Source organism: Oreochromis niloticus, linkage group LG4 (assembly GCF_001858045.2).
Source record: "Oreochromis niloticus isolate F11D_XX linkage group LG4, O_niloticus_UMD_NMBU, whole genome shotgun sequence".
NCBI classification, from domain to species: Eukaryota; Metazoa; Chordata; class Actinopteri; order Cichliformes; family Cichlidae; genus Oreochromis; species Oreochromis niloticus.
Window position 1 is genome coordinate 485015 of NC_031969.2, and position 20084 is coordinate 505098.

A 20084-nucleotide genomic window follows, 5' to 3' on the forward strand; every position below is an offset into this window, starting at 1 on the left:
CGACCGCAGCAGCCCCATCATCCTCGCCCGCAGCAGCCTCTGCCTCGCCTGGCCCGGCCTCTGCATCAACTTCTGCATCAGCTTCTGCTTCGCCTGGCCTGGCCTCTGCATCAGCTTCAGCCTCAGATGCAGCTTCAGCCTCATCCTTCTCCTCATCCTCGCCTGGTACTGCTGCTGGCACACCGCCATCCGGTCCGCGTCTGGCGCCTCAACATCACCGGCCATTTTTTAGGCTGCTGGCTGGTCATCATCGCCATCGTGGACACCCTCCCGAACGAGGTTGTCGCCGCCACTGCCTCCCGCGTGGCCGGCCTCCGGACTTCTGTTGCCGCCACCGCCTTCTTCACGGCCGGCCTCCTGAACTGTCTCATCCTGGCCTTTTGTGCTATCAGGCCCCGGGCCGGCCACCTGAACTATGTTTTGGACTCTGCTCCCCTGTGTCTTTTGTGAACATTTTGTTTGGGACTCTGGGGCCTCCATTTTGGTCCTGGTCCAGCTGTGACACAAACAAATCCTTCTCTCTGAATGAGCTCTTCACAGGGAAAAACCTGGATTTTCTGTTTCTCACTGAAACATGGCAGAGGGATGGCGAGTTTATTCACCTAAATGAACTGCGTCCTGCAGACTGCTCCTACTTGGGCGTCCCCTGTTTAGGTCACCGTGGTAGAGGACTTGCTGTCGTCTTTAAGGACAGTTTCACTTGCAGAGGTATGCAAACTGAAAACTATTCTTCTTTTGAGTCGCAAACAATTAAGGTGGGCTCTACGAACATCTTTAATTGTGTTTTAGTCTATCGCCCTCCTGGCCCTGCTACTGAGTTCTTAAAGGATTTTATGGACTTCTTATCTTCTATTATCAAGCTGGAGAAAGTTTTAATTCTTGGGGATTTTAACATTCATATTGATGATGCCTCATCTAACTCTGCAGCTGAACTTTTATCTATATCTGTGTCTTTTAACTTTGTCCAACATGTCTCTGGTCCAACCCATTTAAAAGGCCATACCTTGGACCTTGTCTTTTCCTTGGGCCTCAACATTGGCAATGTGTTTGCTGAGGATGTACATCTGAGTGATCATAATTGTATCTTTGTTGAACTCAATTTTAGCTCTAAACAAACGCCTGTGAAGTTAAAAACTCATAGATGCATAATAACTGAGACTACTGCTGAGAGGTTCTCCATTATGTTTGACAGTTCTCTACTTTTTACCGGAAACGATGTAAATGCTCTTATTCAGTCCTCTAATAGGGAATGCACATCCATCTTGGATCAAGTGGCACCTATTAAAACAAGCTCAGCTTTACAAAAGAAGACATGCCCTTGGATAAATGAGTCTATCTTAAACTTAAGGAAAATATGCAGCAAAACGGAACGACGATGGAAGAAAACCAAACTTGAAGTACAGGCTCCATCTTTGAGATCTCATGCTCTCCTTAAATGACACGGTGAAAACTGTTAGATCAGAATATTTTTCTAGACACATATCAAAAAACAAGAGAAATCCCAAGTTTCTTTTTGACAAAATCATTGCTATTGTATCCCCAGATGTGGTACCTTTAGATGTACACTCTAAAGTAGATAGTAATAAACTCCTCTGATTTTTTGTTGACAAGATTAAAGAAATCAATGCTAAAATCTCCCCAAAGCTTTCTTGTTCTCCGAGTCAGGCACTCCCTTTGTACTCCTGGTCGACTTTTACAACTGTAACATATGATGAAATAGCAGCCCTGGTGGACAAAATGAAGCTATCCTCAAGCCCCTCATTGTCCCCCCTCAAGACATTGTCCCCACTAAGCTTTTCATCTATCTCCAAACCCCCATTTATGTCAAAACTCCTTGAGAAGGCAGTAGCTGTCCACCTTACGGCATACTTGGAGAAATATAACATCCATGACCGTTTTCAATCTGGGTTCCGTAAATTGCATTCCACTGAGACAGCACTACTGAAAGTCACTAATGATATTATGATGTCAGCAGACTCCGGAGAATACACAGTCCAGTGTTGTTAGACCTTACCTCAGCCTTTGATACAGTCAACCATACCATCCTGATAAACAGACTGAGAGACCTGGTTGGGATGTCTGGCTCTGTTCTAGACTGGTTTTCATCTTATATATCTGAAAGAAGTTTTAGTGTGTCTACAAACCAGATCATGTCGGAATCTACAGAGTTGTTGTGTGGAGTTCCTCAGGGCTCTGTGCTGGGACCTATTCTGTTTTTAATATACATTCTTCCTTTAAGCCAGATAATACAGCAGTTTCCTGAAGTATCTTATCATCTTTTTGCTGACGATATTCAGCTATATTATTCTTTTAAGCCTGCTGTTCGTCACTGATTGAAGAAAATAAGAACAACCCCAGGTTTCTCTTCAGCACTGTAGCCAGGCTGACAAAAAGTCAGAGCTCTACTGAGCCAACCATCCCTTTAACGTTAACTAGTAATGACTTCATGAACTTCTTCACAAATAAAATTTTTATCATTAGAGAAAAAATTACCAATAATCATCCCACAGATGTAATATTATCTACAGCTACTCTTAGTACCATCGATGTTAAGTTAGACTCTTTTTCTCCAATTGATCTTTCTGAGTTAACTTCAATAATTAATTCCTCCAAACCATCAACGTGTCTTTTAGACCCCATTCCTACAAAACTGCTCAAAGAAGTCCTGCCATTAATTAATTCTTCGATCTTAAATATGATCAACCTATCTCTAATAATCGGCTATGTACCACAGGCCTTCAAGCTGGCTGTAGTTAAACCTTTACTTAAAAAGCCATCTCTAGACCCAGCTGTCTTAGCTAATTATAGGCCAATCTCCAACCTTCCTTTCATATCAAAAATCCTTGAAAGAGTAGTTGTCAAACAGCTAACAGATCATCTGCAGAGGAATGGCTTATTTGAAGAGCTTCAGTCAGGTTTCAGAGCTCATCACAGCACAGAAACAGCTTTAGTGAAGGTTACAAATGATCTTCTTATGGCCTCTGACAGTGGACTCATCTCTGTGCTTGTCCTGCTAGACCTCAGTGCTGCGTTCGATACTGTTGACCATAATATCCTATTAGAGCGATTAGAACATGCTGTAGGTATTACAGGTACTGCACTGCAGTGGTTTGTATCATATCTATCTAATAGACTCCAGTTTGTACATGTAAATGAAGAGTCCTCTTCACACACTAAGGTCAATTATGGTGTTCCACAGGGTTCAGTGCTAGGACCAATTCTATTTACATTATACATGCTTCCCCTAGGCAACATCATTAGAAGACATAGCATAAATTTTCACTGCTATGCAGATGACACGCAGCTCTATCTATCCATGAAGCCAGGTAACACACACCAATTAGTTAAACTGCAGGAATGTCTTAAAGACATAAAGACCTGGATGGCCGCTAACTTTCTGCTTCTTAATTCAGATAAAACTGAGGTTATTGTACTCGGCCCTGAAAATCTTAGAAATATGGTATCTAAGCAGATTCTTACTCTGGATGGCATTACCTTGGCCTCCAGTAACACTGTGAGAAACCTTGGAGTCATTTTTGACCAGGACATGTCCTTCAATGCACATATTAAACAAATATGTAAGACTGCTTTCTTCCATTTGCGCAACATCTCTAAAATTAGAAATATCCTGTCTCAGAGTGATGCTGAAAAACTAGTTCATGCATTTATTACTTCCAGGCTGGACTACTGTAATTCACTATTATCAGGAAGTCCTAAAAACTCGCTGAGAAGCCTTCAGCTAATCCAAAATGCTGCAGCAAGAGTACTGACAGGGACTAGAAAGAGAGAGCATATTTCTCCTGTTTTGGCTTCCCTTCATTGGCTTCCTGTTAAATCCAGAATTGATTTCAAAATCCTGCTCCTCACATACAAGGTCTTAAATAATCAGGCCCCATCTTATCTTAATGACCTTGTAGTACCATATCACCCTATTAGAGCACTTCGCTCTTGCACTGCAGGCCTACTTGTTGTTCCTAGAGTATTTAAAAGTAGAATGGGAGGCAGAGCCTTCAGTTTTCAGGCCCCTCTTCTGTGGAACCAACTTCCAGTTTGGATTCGGGAGACAGACACTATCTCTACTTTCAAGATTAGGCTTAAAACTTTCCTTTTTGCTAAAGCATATAGTTAGGGCTGGACCAGGTGACCCTGAATCCTCCCTTAGTTATGCTGCAATAGACGTAGGCTGCCGGGGATTCCCATGATGCATTGAGTTTTTCCCTTCCAGTCACCTTTCTCACTCACTATGTGCTAATAGACCTCTCTGCATCGAATCATATCTGTTATTAATCTCTGTCTCTCTTCCACAGCATGTCTTTCATCCTGTTTTCCTTCTTTCACCCCAACCGGTCGCAGCAGATGGCCGCCCCTCCCTGAGCCTGGTTCTGCCGGAGGTTTCTTCCTGTTAAAAGGGAGTTTTTCCTTCCCACTGTCGCCAAAGTGCTTGCTCATAGGGGGTCATATGATTGTTGGGTTTTTCTCTGTATTTATTATTGTGCTATCTACTGTACAATATAAAGCGCCTTGAGGCGACTTTTGTTGTGATTTGGCGCTATATAAATAAAATTGAATTGAATTGAATTGAATTGAAGCTCATAAGCTCTCCGATCTGATTGACTGTTTAACCAACATTAAACAATGGTTGAACAATAATTGCTTACAGCTAAACCCGGCTAAAACAGAAACATTGATTATTGCACCAGACAGTGCAAAGTGATATTAAACAGCAAATGGGTGACTTAGGTTCCTCACAGAAACATAACCTTAGAAACCTGGGTGTTATTTTTGATGAAGCTTTTTCTTTGGAGGGACATTTAAATCAGATAGTAAGAACCTGCTTTTTTCACTTGAGGAACATTTCTAAACTTAGATCCAAGTTTAGACCAAGTTTCAACAAGTGAACTCGAGATGATAATACATGCTTTTGTCTCTACAAGACTTGACTACTGTAACAGCCTGTTTACTTGTCTAAACAAGAAAGGGCTAGCTCATCTACAGGTTGTTCAAAACTCTGCAGTGAGGCTACTGACCCACTGGAACAAGGGAGCTCATATGACCCCTGTTTTAAAGTCGCTGCACTGGCTACCAATCAGGTTTAGGTTCCATTTTAAAATTCTAGTTTTAACTCTCCCCCCCCCCCCTCCCCATATTGCCGATTTGATTCGTACACATACCTCCACTCGTAACCTGAGGTCATCAAACCAAAATCTTTTAGTGGTCCCCCACACTCGTTTTAAAACCCGAGGGGACCGATCTTTCCAAGCTGTTGCACCCAGACTGTGGAATGCACTTCCCCTATTTCTACGGGGTTTGGACTCAGTGGAGACCTTCAAAAACCAGCTAAAGACATTTTTATTTCAAAAAGCTTTTAATTAGACCGGGGTTTTTATGATGTATTTATGACTGTATTGTGTTTTTACCTTGTAAAGCACTTTGTGACACATGTCTGTGAAAGGTGCTATATTAATAAACTTTACTTACTTACTTACTATTTGGTGAGCAGAGACTGCACTAATGATTATTGTCACATATGTCATACTGAGATATATGAAAAAGGAGCAGACACCAAGTATTACGAAACCAATATCGGAGACAGGCACATCCTCAAAGGAGTGAAAATCTCTGTCATTATCCACGGGGGTTGAGGGCCCCCACTCCAATCTCCTCCGGGCCCTTACTGACTGGAGGTTGCCATCCCAAAGAAGGCGCTGAGCCCCAGGAATAGAAGGGCTGAATGTTCACGACATGGAAGACTCTCGCGTCTTTGCCCATGTCAACTTAGCTAACCTGTAGTTGACCTCCCTGAGCTTCTGTGGCTGTTTTGAGATTAGTTTTCACTTTTTTGGCCGCATTTGTTTGTGGATGATACACTGTACTGAGGCATTGGGTTCACCCAAGAATGGAGAGAACAAACTCAAACAGTTCATTGATGAATGGTGAACCTCTGTAGGATTAACTAACTAGTAACTAACTAACTTGAGTTGTCACCTCCCAAACTGCAAATACCTCAACACTCTTAGTGATAGTCCACGAACACCAGTAAGTAGGCATTACTCAAACTGGGGGAGGAAGTAAATCCACCCTGTGGATACCCGCTGGCTTACTGTGACTGGGCTTTATGAGTTGTCAAACTTGGCAAGACATGACGTAGCCCTTGACATCCACTGAAATCTTAGATCAGAAGAAGTGAGACTGCATTATGGCTAAGGTTTTAGAGATTACCAGGTGACAGGTGGTAGGGTGGTCATGATAGTAACTACACAGGTTACCCAGGAGAATCATAGAAGCATAAAGCTTCAGCCTTAGGACAAAGGTGCAAGGGATCGTCATCCAAGTTCAGACGGGGCGACTGCAGGTCTCTGAGCCTCTGACCTGTGCCCGGACATCCAAGTGCAGCTGCCTGATCTGCACTCGGTCCACCAACAGAATTGGAGATAGTGCAGGAAGACTCATGCTTCAGTTAACAGCGTGTTCTGGCAGAATTTCCATAGGGGCACCCTCAGGAGCAGGCAGACGGTTGCGAGACAGAGCATCTGGCACCCTTTTGTGCATGCCTGCCTTATGTATAATAGTAAAGTCACAGTCCTGCAAATGCCAAGAACACTGGGTCAAGCAGTAGATGTAACTGGGGCTTGCCATCAGGTACTTGAGGCCTGGTACTATTACCCACCCCCGCAAGCAGGACAGGAAATCAGCCATGACTATCTGTAGCCCTGGCCTATGGACCACCTTGAACTTAAAAGGCCAGATATCACCGGGCGTTCCCCACAGGGAGTTTCTTCACCTGCACGAATGCCACCTGGCTCTGCTCTGTCCACTGGACCAGATCTGGGGCACCATTTCAGCTGAGGGCAATCAAGGGGCTCATAACTGCTGCAAAGTTTTTGGTTTTAGCCGATGGACCGGATGCAATGGCTGCTGTTTTCTTCATATGAGGGTCCACCTGCCCACATCCAAAGTGGCACCCCTGACGCTATACGTCCCTGCATCCAACCGCACACTTCTTCGGGTTTGCCATGAGCCCCGTCTGCCTCAGAGACTCCAGGACCATGGCCTCCAGCTGCACATGCTCTGCCCAGGTGTCACTATGGATGATGATGTCATCCAGATAGACAGCAGCATATCCACACAGTTCATGAGGTGCTAAAATGTAGGTGGGGCTCTGAACAAGTTGAATGGAAGTGTGACAATTGATACAAACTGTAGGCCTTTGAAGTGGGTTTTTTTTCCCCTCTCTCTCGCACTTTTTTCCGCTTCAATCCGCACACGAGCCTTGTGGTTTGCGCTGGGCAGAGGGGGGAGGGGCGGTAGTTACACTCGCAGTAGCACAGGAACAGAGACGGAGGGAAAGAGAGAGAAAGAGAGCCAGGGACAACAACATCACATTAGAAAGGTATAGTAATCATCCACAACTATTTTCAGATGATGATAAAGGTTTCAGAAAGTTTATTCATGCAGGCCTATATGACAGAGAATGTGCATCTTCTTTTTGTTTTCATATTTTAATTTATATTTAATTGTGTTGTGGTTTGCAGTGTTTTGTGTTGTTTCACTTTAAATTTGTTTAAAAGGAAAAAGCTGGAAATTTAAATAGTTAAAAGTTGAAATGTGAATAGTTGGTTTTTGTATTATATGTTTTATTTATTACATTTTATGTGGAGTGAATAAATAAAAGTGTATTTACGGTGGCCCCATAGAGACAAAGCACGTATAAACTCCAAAACACGTACGAAGTCCGAAGCGCGTACAAAAGACAGCAGAGGTGCTCCAGGATGCTCGGCACAGTGTTGAGCTTTTGTTACCTAGTGGCTACACAAGCCATGAAGTACCAACGACCGGATTTGGTGTGTGGTAGTAACAGGTAAATGAACATTTTTTTAAAATTATTTGAATATATATGAGTGCTTGTGTATAAATACACAAACAATACACATATGCTTTCATTTGTGTAATTTAAGTGATCTAGGTAGCTCTGTTTTGGAAGTTCAGTTAATGCTAGAAATGTGTTTCGTGCTTTGCCTCTGGGGGCCACCGCATATATTTATATATAAACATATATAAATAAAACCACTTTTTTTTTTTACATTAGTAATTCCTTTTGTGCATAATTTTATATTATTGTTAATAATAAATTACTTAAAACAACAAAACAACCTGAAGAGCCGGTTGGGAGCCGAAAGAGCCGGTTCTCTAAAAAGAGCCGGAATTCCCATCACTAAAATGGATTATTTCACGTTTTTCTATTCTCCCAAAGCACCTAAAGCACTTTATACCACATGCCACATGTATCCATTAACACCAGAACTTTCTTCTATGCTTTTCAGTGCTTCCTAACATCCACACATATTCATACTCTGATGGATGCAACAGAGAGGATACTTGGCTATTTGGCATGCAGACTGGGGATCAAACCACTAACCACTAATGACCTGCTCTACTTCCTGAGCTACAGCCACCCCAGGTGCTACTGACATTCCTAGGCCTGGAGTAAATTCTCCCGTGATATTTTTCCCAACATGTGTAGCTTTGCTCTCTGATCCACAATGTAGGAATTTCATTTTTAGCTGTGCTTGGACCTTCCTCTCAGTTTCTTTAATCGCCCGCACCTACAGCATTCTTGCCCCAATGCTCGTGGGGCTCTGGGTGAGCAGGGTGCAGTGCCTGTACCCACCGAGACCTGCATAAAAACAGCAAACAGAGAGAGTTTATTTATTTATTTATTTATTTATTTATTTATTTTTTAACCTGTCCCGTTTGGCTCTTTTGCCATCAGAATTATTGTCTAAAGGCGAAGAAAGATGCCCAACGGATTTACTTTACCAAATTGACCATCCCAGCCTTGCCGTAATGGTCCATTTGATTCACCTATTGTTTATTTTATTTTCATTTGCTGAATACGGGACAGACTTGACTGGGGGAAGGAAAGGGGAGAAAGAAAGAGGGAAAGAAAAACAGCGGGGAAGAGGGACGGGGAAAAAGGGCAAAAACCAAAAACCAACAGAATAAGCAGACAAAAAATACATATATCAATCACCTGGATCACCTGTTGAGAAAGAAAGAAGAAAGCAAGCAGAAGAAAACGAGAGTAATAAACATCATCACAATGATATATGGGAATATGACAGTAAATACTAAATATTAAACATTATTGTGCAGCACGTGAGATCGACAGCGCACAGTGTGCTTTGAGGTAGGAGCCAAAAAGGGTGTAGTTTGTGTGTGTGATCACCTGTGTGTACACCTGTGAGCATGGACGTGCTTGTTTTTTTTTTTTAAAGGTTCCTTCATGTAATGATCTGCTAGAGGGTGTGGGGGGGCCACTGCCCCGTCCTCCAGGGCATGAAGCAGGTATGGAGGAGATCAAAACTCTAGACATCCAGAGGCCCCCAGAACACAAGAGACCAAGGAAGACCAACAGAGGGGCAGCCGCGCCACTATCCCAGAAAGAGCTGAGGAGAGTCCCAGATGAGGGGTCACTCAGCAGCCGCGGAGCAGAAGCCAGGGGGGTTGCAGTGACGTGCCCGTGAGCTCCGCCGGCAGCCAGCTGTGCCTGAGTGACCGAGCTCCGGGCCGAGAGGCCGAGGGCACCCCGCCTCCGAAGTGGCCCGAGTGAGCCCCAGGCTCCAGGCCCCGATAAGCAGCCGCCAAGGAGTGAGCCAGTGTGTACCTGGGCGCCCACCCCCGGACACACAGAACCACCAACGCACCGATGTCTGAGGGCGTCCGCCACCGGCAGGGGAAGTGGTGGGGGAGATAGGCCTCCAAACCTTGGAGGGCCTGAGATGTCCCCAGAGAGGTGGCGTCTGATACCCAACCTGACATATAGACACAGACATACAGGCACACACAGATACAAACATCCATTCCCACCCTCATGCTCTCATAAGCAATTATTCCACACTCACCCAACGTGGAGACAGACATAAAGAGACGCTGTACACACAATCACTCTCCCCAAGCGTACTCTAAGAACCGGGTCTGGGTACCCTTGCCCCTGGAGGGGGAAACTGCACCCAGACCCAGGTGGTGTTGCCCTTTTCCCTGCGGTGGGGAGAAGCAGACCGCCCCGACTCCGCAGCAGCAGGGAGGCCCCACATTCCAGACCCCAGTCGGACGGCCAACTCCTCCTCCTAGCCCCCCCGCTCCAGCAGGCCGCAGAGAACGGGGGTGTGTGAAGACTCCAAACCTCCCTCCACCCGCTCATATGTAGTGTTGATGCATGTGTGTTCTAAGGTGCATTTAAAACCCAGGAGGGCATGGAGCTACCTGCCAGAGCAGCAGGTAAGCGCATAGCCCCTCCTGATAGCCCTCAATGTCTACGTGTATTTAAAATTGAGAGGTGGGCAACGACGCCAGGGGTGAGGTGTACACCCTGATGGTAATTTGGATTCTGTGTGGCGTGCCCACCCCCAAGATCCTATATGTATGTGTAATGAGAGTGTGAGTAATGTGAATGTCTAAGGTGTGGGATAAAATTGAGGCAGAGGCAGCCAGAAGGGGACAGAGGGGGGGGATGCCTCCCCTGCACCCCGATAACAATTGCAAACAGTGAAGGGGAGAGTGGGCATCCCTGCCTGGTGCCCCTCAGGAGACAGAAGCTGGAGGATGTCTGGTCATTTGTTCTGACACAAGCTGTTGGGGAATTATATAATATTTTTAACCAGTTAATGAAAGAGGTTCCAAAACCAAATTTGTTTAAAGTTGCAAATAGAAATTTCCAGTTAACTCTGTCAAACGCTTTTTCTGCATCTAAAGAAAATATAGTAGTTTCAAGGTTTTTACTGTATGAGTAGTCTATCAAATTAAGTAATCTACGTGTATTTGTTGATGAGTGCCTACCTTTTATGAAACCAGTTTGGTCAGGATGAATTAAGAGGGGGGTTATTTTCTCTAGTCTCTTCGAGAGAGCTTTGCAGATAATTTTGAGGTCTACATTTATAAGAGATATTGGACGATAGCTTGAGGGATATACAGGGTCTTTGCCTGGTTTTAGCAGGAGATTAATGTTTGCAGAATTCATATTTGATGGAAGTCTGCCCTTTTCTTTGATTTCCAACAACGTTCTGTAAAAAACTGGTGCTAGAATCGTCCAGAATTCTTTGTAGAATTCTGCAGGAAAGCCGTCTGGACCTGGAGCCTTATTATTGGGCACACTTATCAGGGCTTCCTGGAGTTCACCTGATGTCAGTGGCGAATCCAGTGCCGTTGCTAGAGAGTCTAATAATTTTGGAAGAGTTATGTTGTCTAAAAACTGATCAATTTCCTTTTTAGATGGGTTTATTTGTGGTGAATACAACGTTTTATAGAAATCCCTGAAAATGTTGTTTATTTGTTTCGGGTCATATACTGTGTTCCCAGATGAATCTTGAACAGCACATATAGTTGTTTTTTCTTTATTTATTTTTAGCTGGTTTGCTAGAAATTGACCGGATTTATTACTATGTTCATAATTTTGTAAGCGTAGTCTTTGTACTAAGAATTTTGTTTTTTTATTAGTTATCTCATTTAATTCTAGTTTTGTTTTGCGTATTTTGTTCAGTGTTTCCTGATCTTGGTGGGACGCGTAGGCTTCTTCTAGTGATTTGATGGTTTTTTCTAATTCCTGAATATTTTTGTTTTCTTTTTTCTTTTTATGTGATGAGAAAGAAATTATTTCACCTCTCATCACAGCTTTCCCTGCTTCCCATAAAACAGAAGCTGATGTTCCGGGAGTGTCATTATAGTCTAAATATGAAGTCCACTCTTTTTTAAAATATTTAATAAAGTCTTCATCTTTAAGCAGTGATGTATTAAATCTCCAGTTTTTACTTGGCGTAGTATTATTCTTGTGCATTAGTGTTAAAGATATAGGAGCATGATCGCTGACAGCTATAGGGTGAATCTCAGTGTCTGAGATGTCACTCAGCAGTGAGCTGCTGACCAAAAAATAATCCAGACGAGAGTAGGAGTGATGAACATGTGAGAAGAAAGAATATTCCTTACTGTTGGGGTGAAGGGAGCGCCATGCATCGCAAAGACCAAAGTCGCTCATATACTGTTTGATTATATTTGTGGACTGCCAATTACGCTGAGTTCCTGCTGTGTTGAGCCTATCCATTTCTTCATTTAGTCCAAGGTTGAGGTCGCCTCCAAGAACAAGTGTGCCATCTAAGTGTTCAGAGAGTGCACTGAAAAAACTGTGAAAGAATGAGGGATCATCAACATTTGGACCATATACACTTACAATACATAGCTTTTTATCAAGTATAGATAGTTTAATGATTAAGAATCTGCCCTCTGGATCTATAACTGTATCGAGTACTGTGAAATTAATTTTTTTATGGATTAAAATTGCTACTCCCCTTTGTCTAGAATTATATCAAGCTGAGAACACATTAGGAAACTCAGGTGTTTTAAGTTCATTCGAACCTCTAAGAGGTCTGTGGGTCTCTTGTAAAAGGACAACATCTGCCTGTAGTTTTTTGAGTTGGTTAAATATTTTTAACCTCTTTTCTCTGGAGCCAGCTCCATTTACATTCCATGTAACGAATCTTAGTGCACCCATAGATGTCTGTGTATAACTAGGGGTGTATGCTGTGTGTGTCGCTTAGACAGGTGGAGAGAGTGCATCACTTGTTCATAAATAAAGAGAAGGAGAGAGAGAAAAAAATGTGTGATGAGATGCTCCTTGAATCTGACTATGTGTTTGCATATTTACTAATATGAGTATGCTTGGGTTAAGTGTGTGTATCCTGTAGGTCTGTGTGCGCTGTCTGACTGATGTAAATGTGCTGCCGTTGAGCGCATGACTGTGCGTGATCGTGCTGTGCGTATGTGTCGAAATAAAGGATGTTTGTGGATGAGTGTGGAAGCAGGTGATCGAAGCAGTGAAAGAAAGAAAGAAACCAAGGACAAGGGTGAGCAGCATAAAAACAAGAGGGGGAAAAGAGAGAAGAAAAAACGAGAAGAAAAACAAAACAAAACCTGGAAACATTCCAATCAAACCATTGACGGAGAGTGATGGTGTTAATTCTGCTATGATATCACACCTAAGATGCGATTTGATACTGGTAAGTTAAACAGATGTTAATGCAAGTTAGTGTGAGTGGATGGGGAAAGGGTGTAGCGGATTCTTATCTGGTGTGAAGTTAATACAGCCACGGAGTGATGTCGGGGTCGCGGTGGAGCTGTCCGTCCACGTACAGCCGGTCCACAGCGATGACAGCGCGGGAGCCCTTCTGGATGAAGCCGCGTCGGATTGGGAAGAGGACCCTGCGTCGTTCCAGGATCTCTTTGGGGAACTGGTCGTTCACGCTGAAGTCCGTTCCTTTTAATTCCCTGCCGCGGCTTTTCACATGTTCCTTTTGTTTGAAGTGGCCGAATTTGGCCACGATAGGACGTGGTCTCCCGGCCGCAGCCCGCATGGGGCCGAGGCGATGCACCCTATCGAAGACGATGTTCTTCACCGTGTCCTCCGGCAGCTTCAGGTGGGTTTTGATGAAGCTTTTTACCGTGGTCTCCACGTCCTCTCCAGCGGCTTCTGGAATACCAGAAAATACCAGATTATCGCGCATGCTACGAGCTTGTAGATCAATAACTGTTTCTTTTATTTTTTTATTTTCTCTATTGAACTGGGTAACATTTTCTGTGAGACATTTCACCGACTCCCTTAGCGTGGCATTTTCAGCAGCGAGCATTTCCACCTGCTGCTGGCTGAACTCCAGGGATTCTCGCAAGCATTTAAATTCCCGGTGAAGAAGCTCCACCAAGGACAGCCTTGCGTCGAAGCTGGACAATCGCTTGTCGATTGACTCCAGTATGTCGGCAATATCTTTGCCGGCTGGTGATGTTGTGCCGGGGGAATCTGCCGGGCGAAGTCTTTTCGACGATGGCATCTCAGATTTGGCCGGGGAAGCTGCACTCTGGGCCTTCTTCATCACGAGACCCTGAAAGCACTGATCGATGTAATCTTGGAGAGCCTCTAAACTCTCCCCGTTGTTCTCCAGGGTGTTGGAGATTATTTAGACAAATATTGTTAGTTATAAGACAATTGATAAGTGTATTTGGTAATACTGAAGCTTAAAGGAATTTATTCAAATCTAAACTACCATTTGCTTTAATTTTCCGCCAAAATCTCCGGCGTCTGACGTCAGTTACAACATGAGTCGCTTACCTTGTCCGTCACTTCCGTCACTTACCTCTCACTCCTCGTCGTAAGGGGATCGCCTCTCGTAAGGGGATCGCCTCTTACGCCTCTTACATTCTGTCAATCATCTTACATTTACCTGTTACTATTCAATGCAACCGCAGTGGTGATGTGCCCTGGAGCCTCCTGTAGCTGCCCCACCAACGCTCAGCTGCACCGACAAATGGTCTTCGGCCACATCATCTAGGTCGGTCAGTCAGTCTGTGGTAGTGGACCCACCTCACTGTGCCTCCTGGAAGCCCCTCCATGAACGTTTGAGGATGATCCAGCAGCTGAGCCTCTCCCTCTGTAGGGGCATTCTCCACCCACTTGGGTGGAGCCACCTGGCATAGGCACACATCCTTGAAATTGTCCCTTGTTGCTGTGGGGAAATTGAGAGTCACCAACTGGGCCTCTTCAGACAGCAATGAAAGCAAACATAGAGCCGACTCCTCCTTGAGCTACTGGCACACCTCTGCAATGGCCTGAAAACTTCCAGGAAGGCCTGGGGGGTCCTTCCTCTCCTCCATCTGGTGGAGTGTCACCACCAGGACTGGGGGAGCGGCAGCAGTCCCAGCGAAAAGCCAGACTGAGCGCCCAGGTCCAGCAGCATGGTCATCTGACGCTCAGCCTGGTCCTGCAGCCAATCAAGCTGACGTTGATACACCACCACCTGCACCCAATGCATAGCAGCTAGCTCCATGCTCAGGGTGGGTAAATTTATACTTTTCTTTGTCTAAAATAAATCAGTGCACTAAAATACATCATTCCAATCATTGCAAACTTAGAAATAGGATGTCTTTGCAGAGCCTTAACTCAATCTTGTACATCCGATTTCGACTGAAGCTGTCTGATGAGGTTTGTCCATTTTAATTGTTAATGTAGTTTGTTAACAACGTTATGGTTAAAAATGTTCTTCTTTTACTGTTACTTTTTGTGGATCACGAGGTTTAAAACTACTTAAAAAGACACACACACAAAAAGTAACTCTGCCAGAGTGCCTATTTCGGGTCGCCAAATATGCAAAGTAGGCAATGATGTCATTTTTTGGCGACTTCTAGCGACTGCATCCCAGCAAATAGGGGGTGGCATGATCAGACCATAGAAATCAGCTGTGTGTGTCAGCCTCTCCTGACACCACATCTGAACCTACTGCTCCACCCCTCCCCTGGAGCTGAGCCACAAATCACACATCACCACAACACAGTCAGTGTACATACTATTATTATTACTATATTATTCAGAATCATGCTTGCAAAACAGGTCACTTCTGTCATGTTTTGCTGTGGCAGGCAGGATGAAGGACCCAAATGCTGGACTCATGAGACGCAGTGGGATGAACTTAGAAGGCAGCTTTATTATGCTGAGACAAAACTCCAAAACAGGCTCATGGAAAAAAAAGCTGTAACTAGAAACTAAAACATGAAGGAAACACCGGGAAAACACGAAGGCACACAGAGAGACACATGTGGAATACGACGCAACAACGGACAGAAGAAAACACGGGGCTTAAATACACCAGGGAGTAACGGGGGAATGGGAAACAGGAGGGAAACACAAAGGGGAAGCAAAACTCAAGACACTGAGCACAGGACACGAGACTATCAAAGTAAAACAGGAAACAAAAGACAGCCACGGAGACGAGGAGGCACAGCTGACAGGGAAGACGGAGCGAACATGGAGCACAGAGACAATAGTAACAAACTGTGACATGGAGACACGACTGACTGGGGAGATACAGGAGATGCTCGAACATAGAGACCAGGAAAGAACATAACTGACTCGATGTGACACATGGAACATGCGGGAGGGATAGAACAAAACCTAAAACCTAAAAATCACCAAAGTATGACGAGAAACTAACTGAAACAAAGAATATTAATAATCAAAAACATAAACACTGAGTCACCAGACTCAGGACCATGACAGTTTCTTTAGTAATGTTAGAAATCACAACAGTGTCGGTCACTTTACACAGACAGAGCCTTGTAGACTCTGCAGACACTTCCTGCAGAAGTTTAAACCAGTTTAAACCAAATTGTGAAAGCTGAACTGGACTGCTGTACTGAGGTTAACAGTTAAATGTTTATCTCTGATTTTCCATGTGCCCTCTAACTGGTTTGTATCCAGACATTTTATTGACCGAATATTCTCTGAAGATAAATCAGCCTGGTCTGTCTTCTAGCAGTTGCAGTTCCTGCTATTTAAAACACACTGGCAGCAAATTAGAACTGAAAATAAAAATCTTCATAAATGTTCTACATCACCAAGTTTATTGTTTCTATGAAGCATATACCACTATTCCACTTAAACTTTGAAACTTTCCTGAGACCAGCACACAATCCCAGCTTTGTCACAATGCTCCTGTTTGACCACATGATTCCAGATCTCAGTATTTACATGAACTATTGCTACTAAACTTGGACTCTTTATCCTATTGTCCATTCATCTTTACCTAAGTTTAAGTCCGGTACTTGTGTTAAGGCTGCAGGTATTACGGGTTAATACCTGCAGCCCTCGCTCACATTGGGATTCATGAAGATCAAAACTAAACACACACAATGAATCTTAATGACATCATAGTTTAACCCTTTCATTCTGTCAATCATCACGTGTTTGGAGAAATCGTCGTGCAAACAAGGAAAGATGATAAGACTGTTAGAGACAGCAGTGTGCTGCTCACTATGCTTCAGAAGAATCTCTGTTAACATTTGTGTTGTTCACAACAAACCAAAGTATAATGTAAAGCATGCAGAGAAAGGTTTACTGTAATAGCCACACAGTTTTACAGCTGTTTTTGGACTCATCTTTGTTTTTTGCTCAAAGATGTGAAACTTTGCATGTGTTTGGTTGACTTTTAAGCTTTCTTGGAGTTTTTCAAGCAAAGCTAGAAGCTGGCATGGAATAAGACTTCATTTTTTATTAGTTTAAACATATATATTTAAATGAAAAGACTATATGTGTCTTTGTTTTTTGAAGCGTCAGTGGGAATAAAAAGGAAATGGAAAAAACTCATGTGTAATGAGAATTTTTATAGCTTTTCGCAGTATGCATATTTTCCTTATGGTGGCACAGTGTGTGTGTTATTTGAGCACCAAATAACATTTGATGTTCAAAGGAGAGGTGGTGTTACAGGTGGTGTCTGCTTTACCTCTTTTTTTTCTTTTTTTTAAATTTTGTATATTGGCTTTATTTCTTGCTGTAATAAAAACAATACAGTGTGTGGCTCTCTCTCTCTCTGCTAACAGAAGTGAATGGAGATTACCCAGCAGTCTCTGTCTGTCTCGCTTTCTCTCAGATATATGACATTAATCATTTGAATATATTTGGGGGTTAAATATACTTGTTTAAATATTTATATAATGTTTATTTAGTCTCCACAATCCACATCAAAATTGATAGTGAGAGTACCGTTTTCTTTCCAAAGCTGTCAGTACTATGAGGCCCGCTCCAAATGACTCTGGATAATAAACAGTGAATCCTTGCGCCTGGCTCTAGAAGAAGCAGGAAGCTAACCCTAGTCTGACCGTGGTCACGTAACCTGGGTGTTTTGACCCACGCTTCGAAACAGCGTTTTGCAACATCTGCGCTTCTGAAGCTCGTGACAGTGTTAAAATGTCTGTTTCGAGGTTGCCGTCCCCATGCCCAGATCAAGGCAGCCAATCCAAGCCTTCAGTTTCTGTACCACGTGATTTTGAAACGCGGAAAAACAGTTTTGGTTCCAGTCTTGGAGCGGAGGTTCTGCGATGATGAGGCGGGCCGTGGTGCACGTGTCCGTGGGCTTCCTGCTGTGTGCCGGCCTGGTGAACACCGGTATGTTCGCGGACGTTGACGTGGAGCTGAGTTCCGAGCACTACGCGGAGAGGCGGGTCGACGGTCTGCCCGCGTTCTTGGCGATGCCGTGTAACTGCGTGGTCAATGTGGGTTACGTGTGCGTGGGTCTGTACTGGCTGCTGTGGCGCGGGGACGACGGCGAGTCGGAGCGCGCCCGCTACATGAGGCACGTGTTCGCCCTCATGGCCGTCTTTTACGGCCCCGTACAGTGGACGCGCCTGGCCATGCTGCGGCGCGCTCCAGCCGTTCTCGACCAGTGGCTGACTTTACCGATCTTCGCGTGGGTGCCGGTGTGGATCGACTTTATCGAGAGGCGGACCGAATGGCGCGCGTCGCACGCGGCGGCGCTCGAGCTCGGCTCCGTTCTCAGCTACGGACTGGCGATGGCACACCGACGCGGCTTCGACACGGCGCTCGCAGGTCACGTGCTCTTTGCGGTGTACAAAGGAGTTGGCGTGCAGCGGACGCACGGAGATGTGCGCACGCGCAGACACCTCGTGCTGGCCGTGCTGTCGTGTGCAGGCTTCGTGCTCCTGAAGCTGCTGGATCACCACCTGGCTCAGTACCGCCTGTTTCAGCGCCTCACCGGACACTTCTGGTCCAAAGTGTGCGACGTGCTGCAGTTCCACTTCAGCTTCTGCTTCCTGACCAGGCTGACGAGCAGAGCGCGGGCCAAGACTGAGCCGCAGCAGCAGTGACAGACACGCAGCATCCTCACAGCGTCCTCACAGCATCCTCCAGCTGGGAGTCTCATTCCACACAAGACCACATCTTCATCTCAGCATAACTCTAGATTCTGTTCAGCTTCAGTACTTTAGTTCCACATAAATATTGATTCTCACTGAGCTACAGTAGCAGCTGCAGCATTCGATGTGCTTAAGTACAAGTGGCCCAGCCACTTGTCTCTAGCTCCAATCAGCTGTATCTAATAATAGAAAAATGAGCAGAATGATGCCGGTGGGAGGACAGAACAAAGAAAACTGCTGCTCTCAGGAAAAGGACCACTACCCCCAAACTTCTGTGGACTCTTAAGACCAAAGCTGACCACTGCAGTGTGACTGGAGTAAACGTGACACCGTGACATTAAACTTCAGCCCTCCTTAGGGGTGAAGGATTCCTGCTTACAGACAGGGGCGGATCTAGAGAAATTTTCTTAGGGTGGCATGAGGGTGGCAAAGAAATCAAATGGGGTGGCAAAATCAAAGCCTTTTTTCCCCCCCAAACACATATGCAGGTGGTTACATATGGTTAAAATGATTCAAATGCAGTAAGTATACACGTTTTTCATATAAATATAGTCTATAACTTAATTATTGTCTGTAGCCCACATAATTAAACACTTTAGTTACATAAAACATGTGAGTTTTGATCTTATGTACTGTATAGCCTGTATAAATAAACATGTAGCCCAATAAGTATAAAACCTAGAAAGCTACACAACACGGGGCGGTTCATCTACAAACACAAGTCTAACTTAAGTTTCACTGTTTTTGGTTAGAAAACAATCACATTGTTACAGCTTAAATTACACAAAATGTCAGAAATCTGCACTGTCACGAACAAAAATTTACACCTAATGTTTCATGATTTGTTGGATTAACCCTCTGAGGTCTGAAATACAACCGGACATTTTGACTCCTTTTGAGTTTACGTTTGTATTTCACCCTCAAATTGTTTCATTTTATTTCTTCCCTCTTGCCTTGTTTGGTATCATTCTTTTCAGCTCAACTGAATTTAGTTGTTGTTTTCACTGACATACTGCATTAGTATTACTGATCTGAAATCAGATAAAGAACTTAAAATCCTAGTAGTATTTTTTTTACTGTAAAAAAAACACAGACATGTTGAGGAAATTTTTATAACTTGAAATGCAAATATAAATTGTACATTTTGTAAACATATACAACTATTTATCTATAAATGCAGCCAATACACCTGCCGTTTTTTTTTTCCATTTTGTACAACCATTTAAAAATATTACTAAAACTAAAATGAGAGAACAATCAGGTGTCGCAATAAGATGCCCCACAAATGATGTGTGCCAGTAACAAAAGACAGAGGAGAACAGCACAGGGACAAACCTGCAGGC

At 44.1% G+C, this 20084-nt stretch overlaps 1 protein-coding gene across 1 annotated transcript; it reads left to right on the forward strand.

The window, feature by feature from the left end:
- The first annotated feature begins 16226 nt into the window (after window positions 1–16226).
- On the forward strand, window positions 16227–18993 carry tmem187 (transmembrane protein 187). The gene has a single exon (XM_005462861.4). The coding sequence runs from the start codon at window positions 17908–17910 to the stop codon at window positions 18691–18693; it is 786 nt and encodes a 261-aa protein (XP_005462918.1). The 5' UTR covers window positions 16227–17907; the 3' UTR covers window positions 18694–18993.
- Window positions 18994–20084: the final 1091 nt, after the last annotated feature.

Coding starts and splice junctions, on each gene's coding strand:
- tmem187 (XM_005462861.4), top strand. CDS start 17,908: ATGATGAGGCGGGCCGTGGTGCACGTGTCCGTGGGCTTCCTGCTGTGT.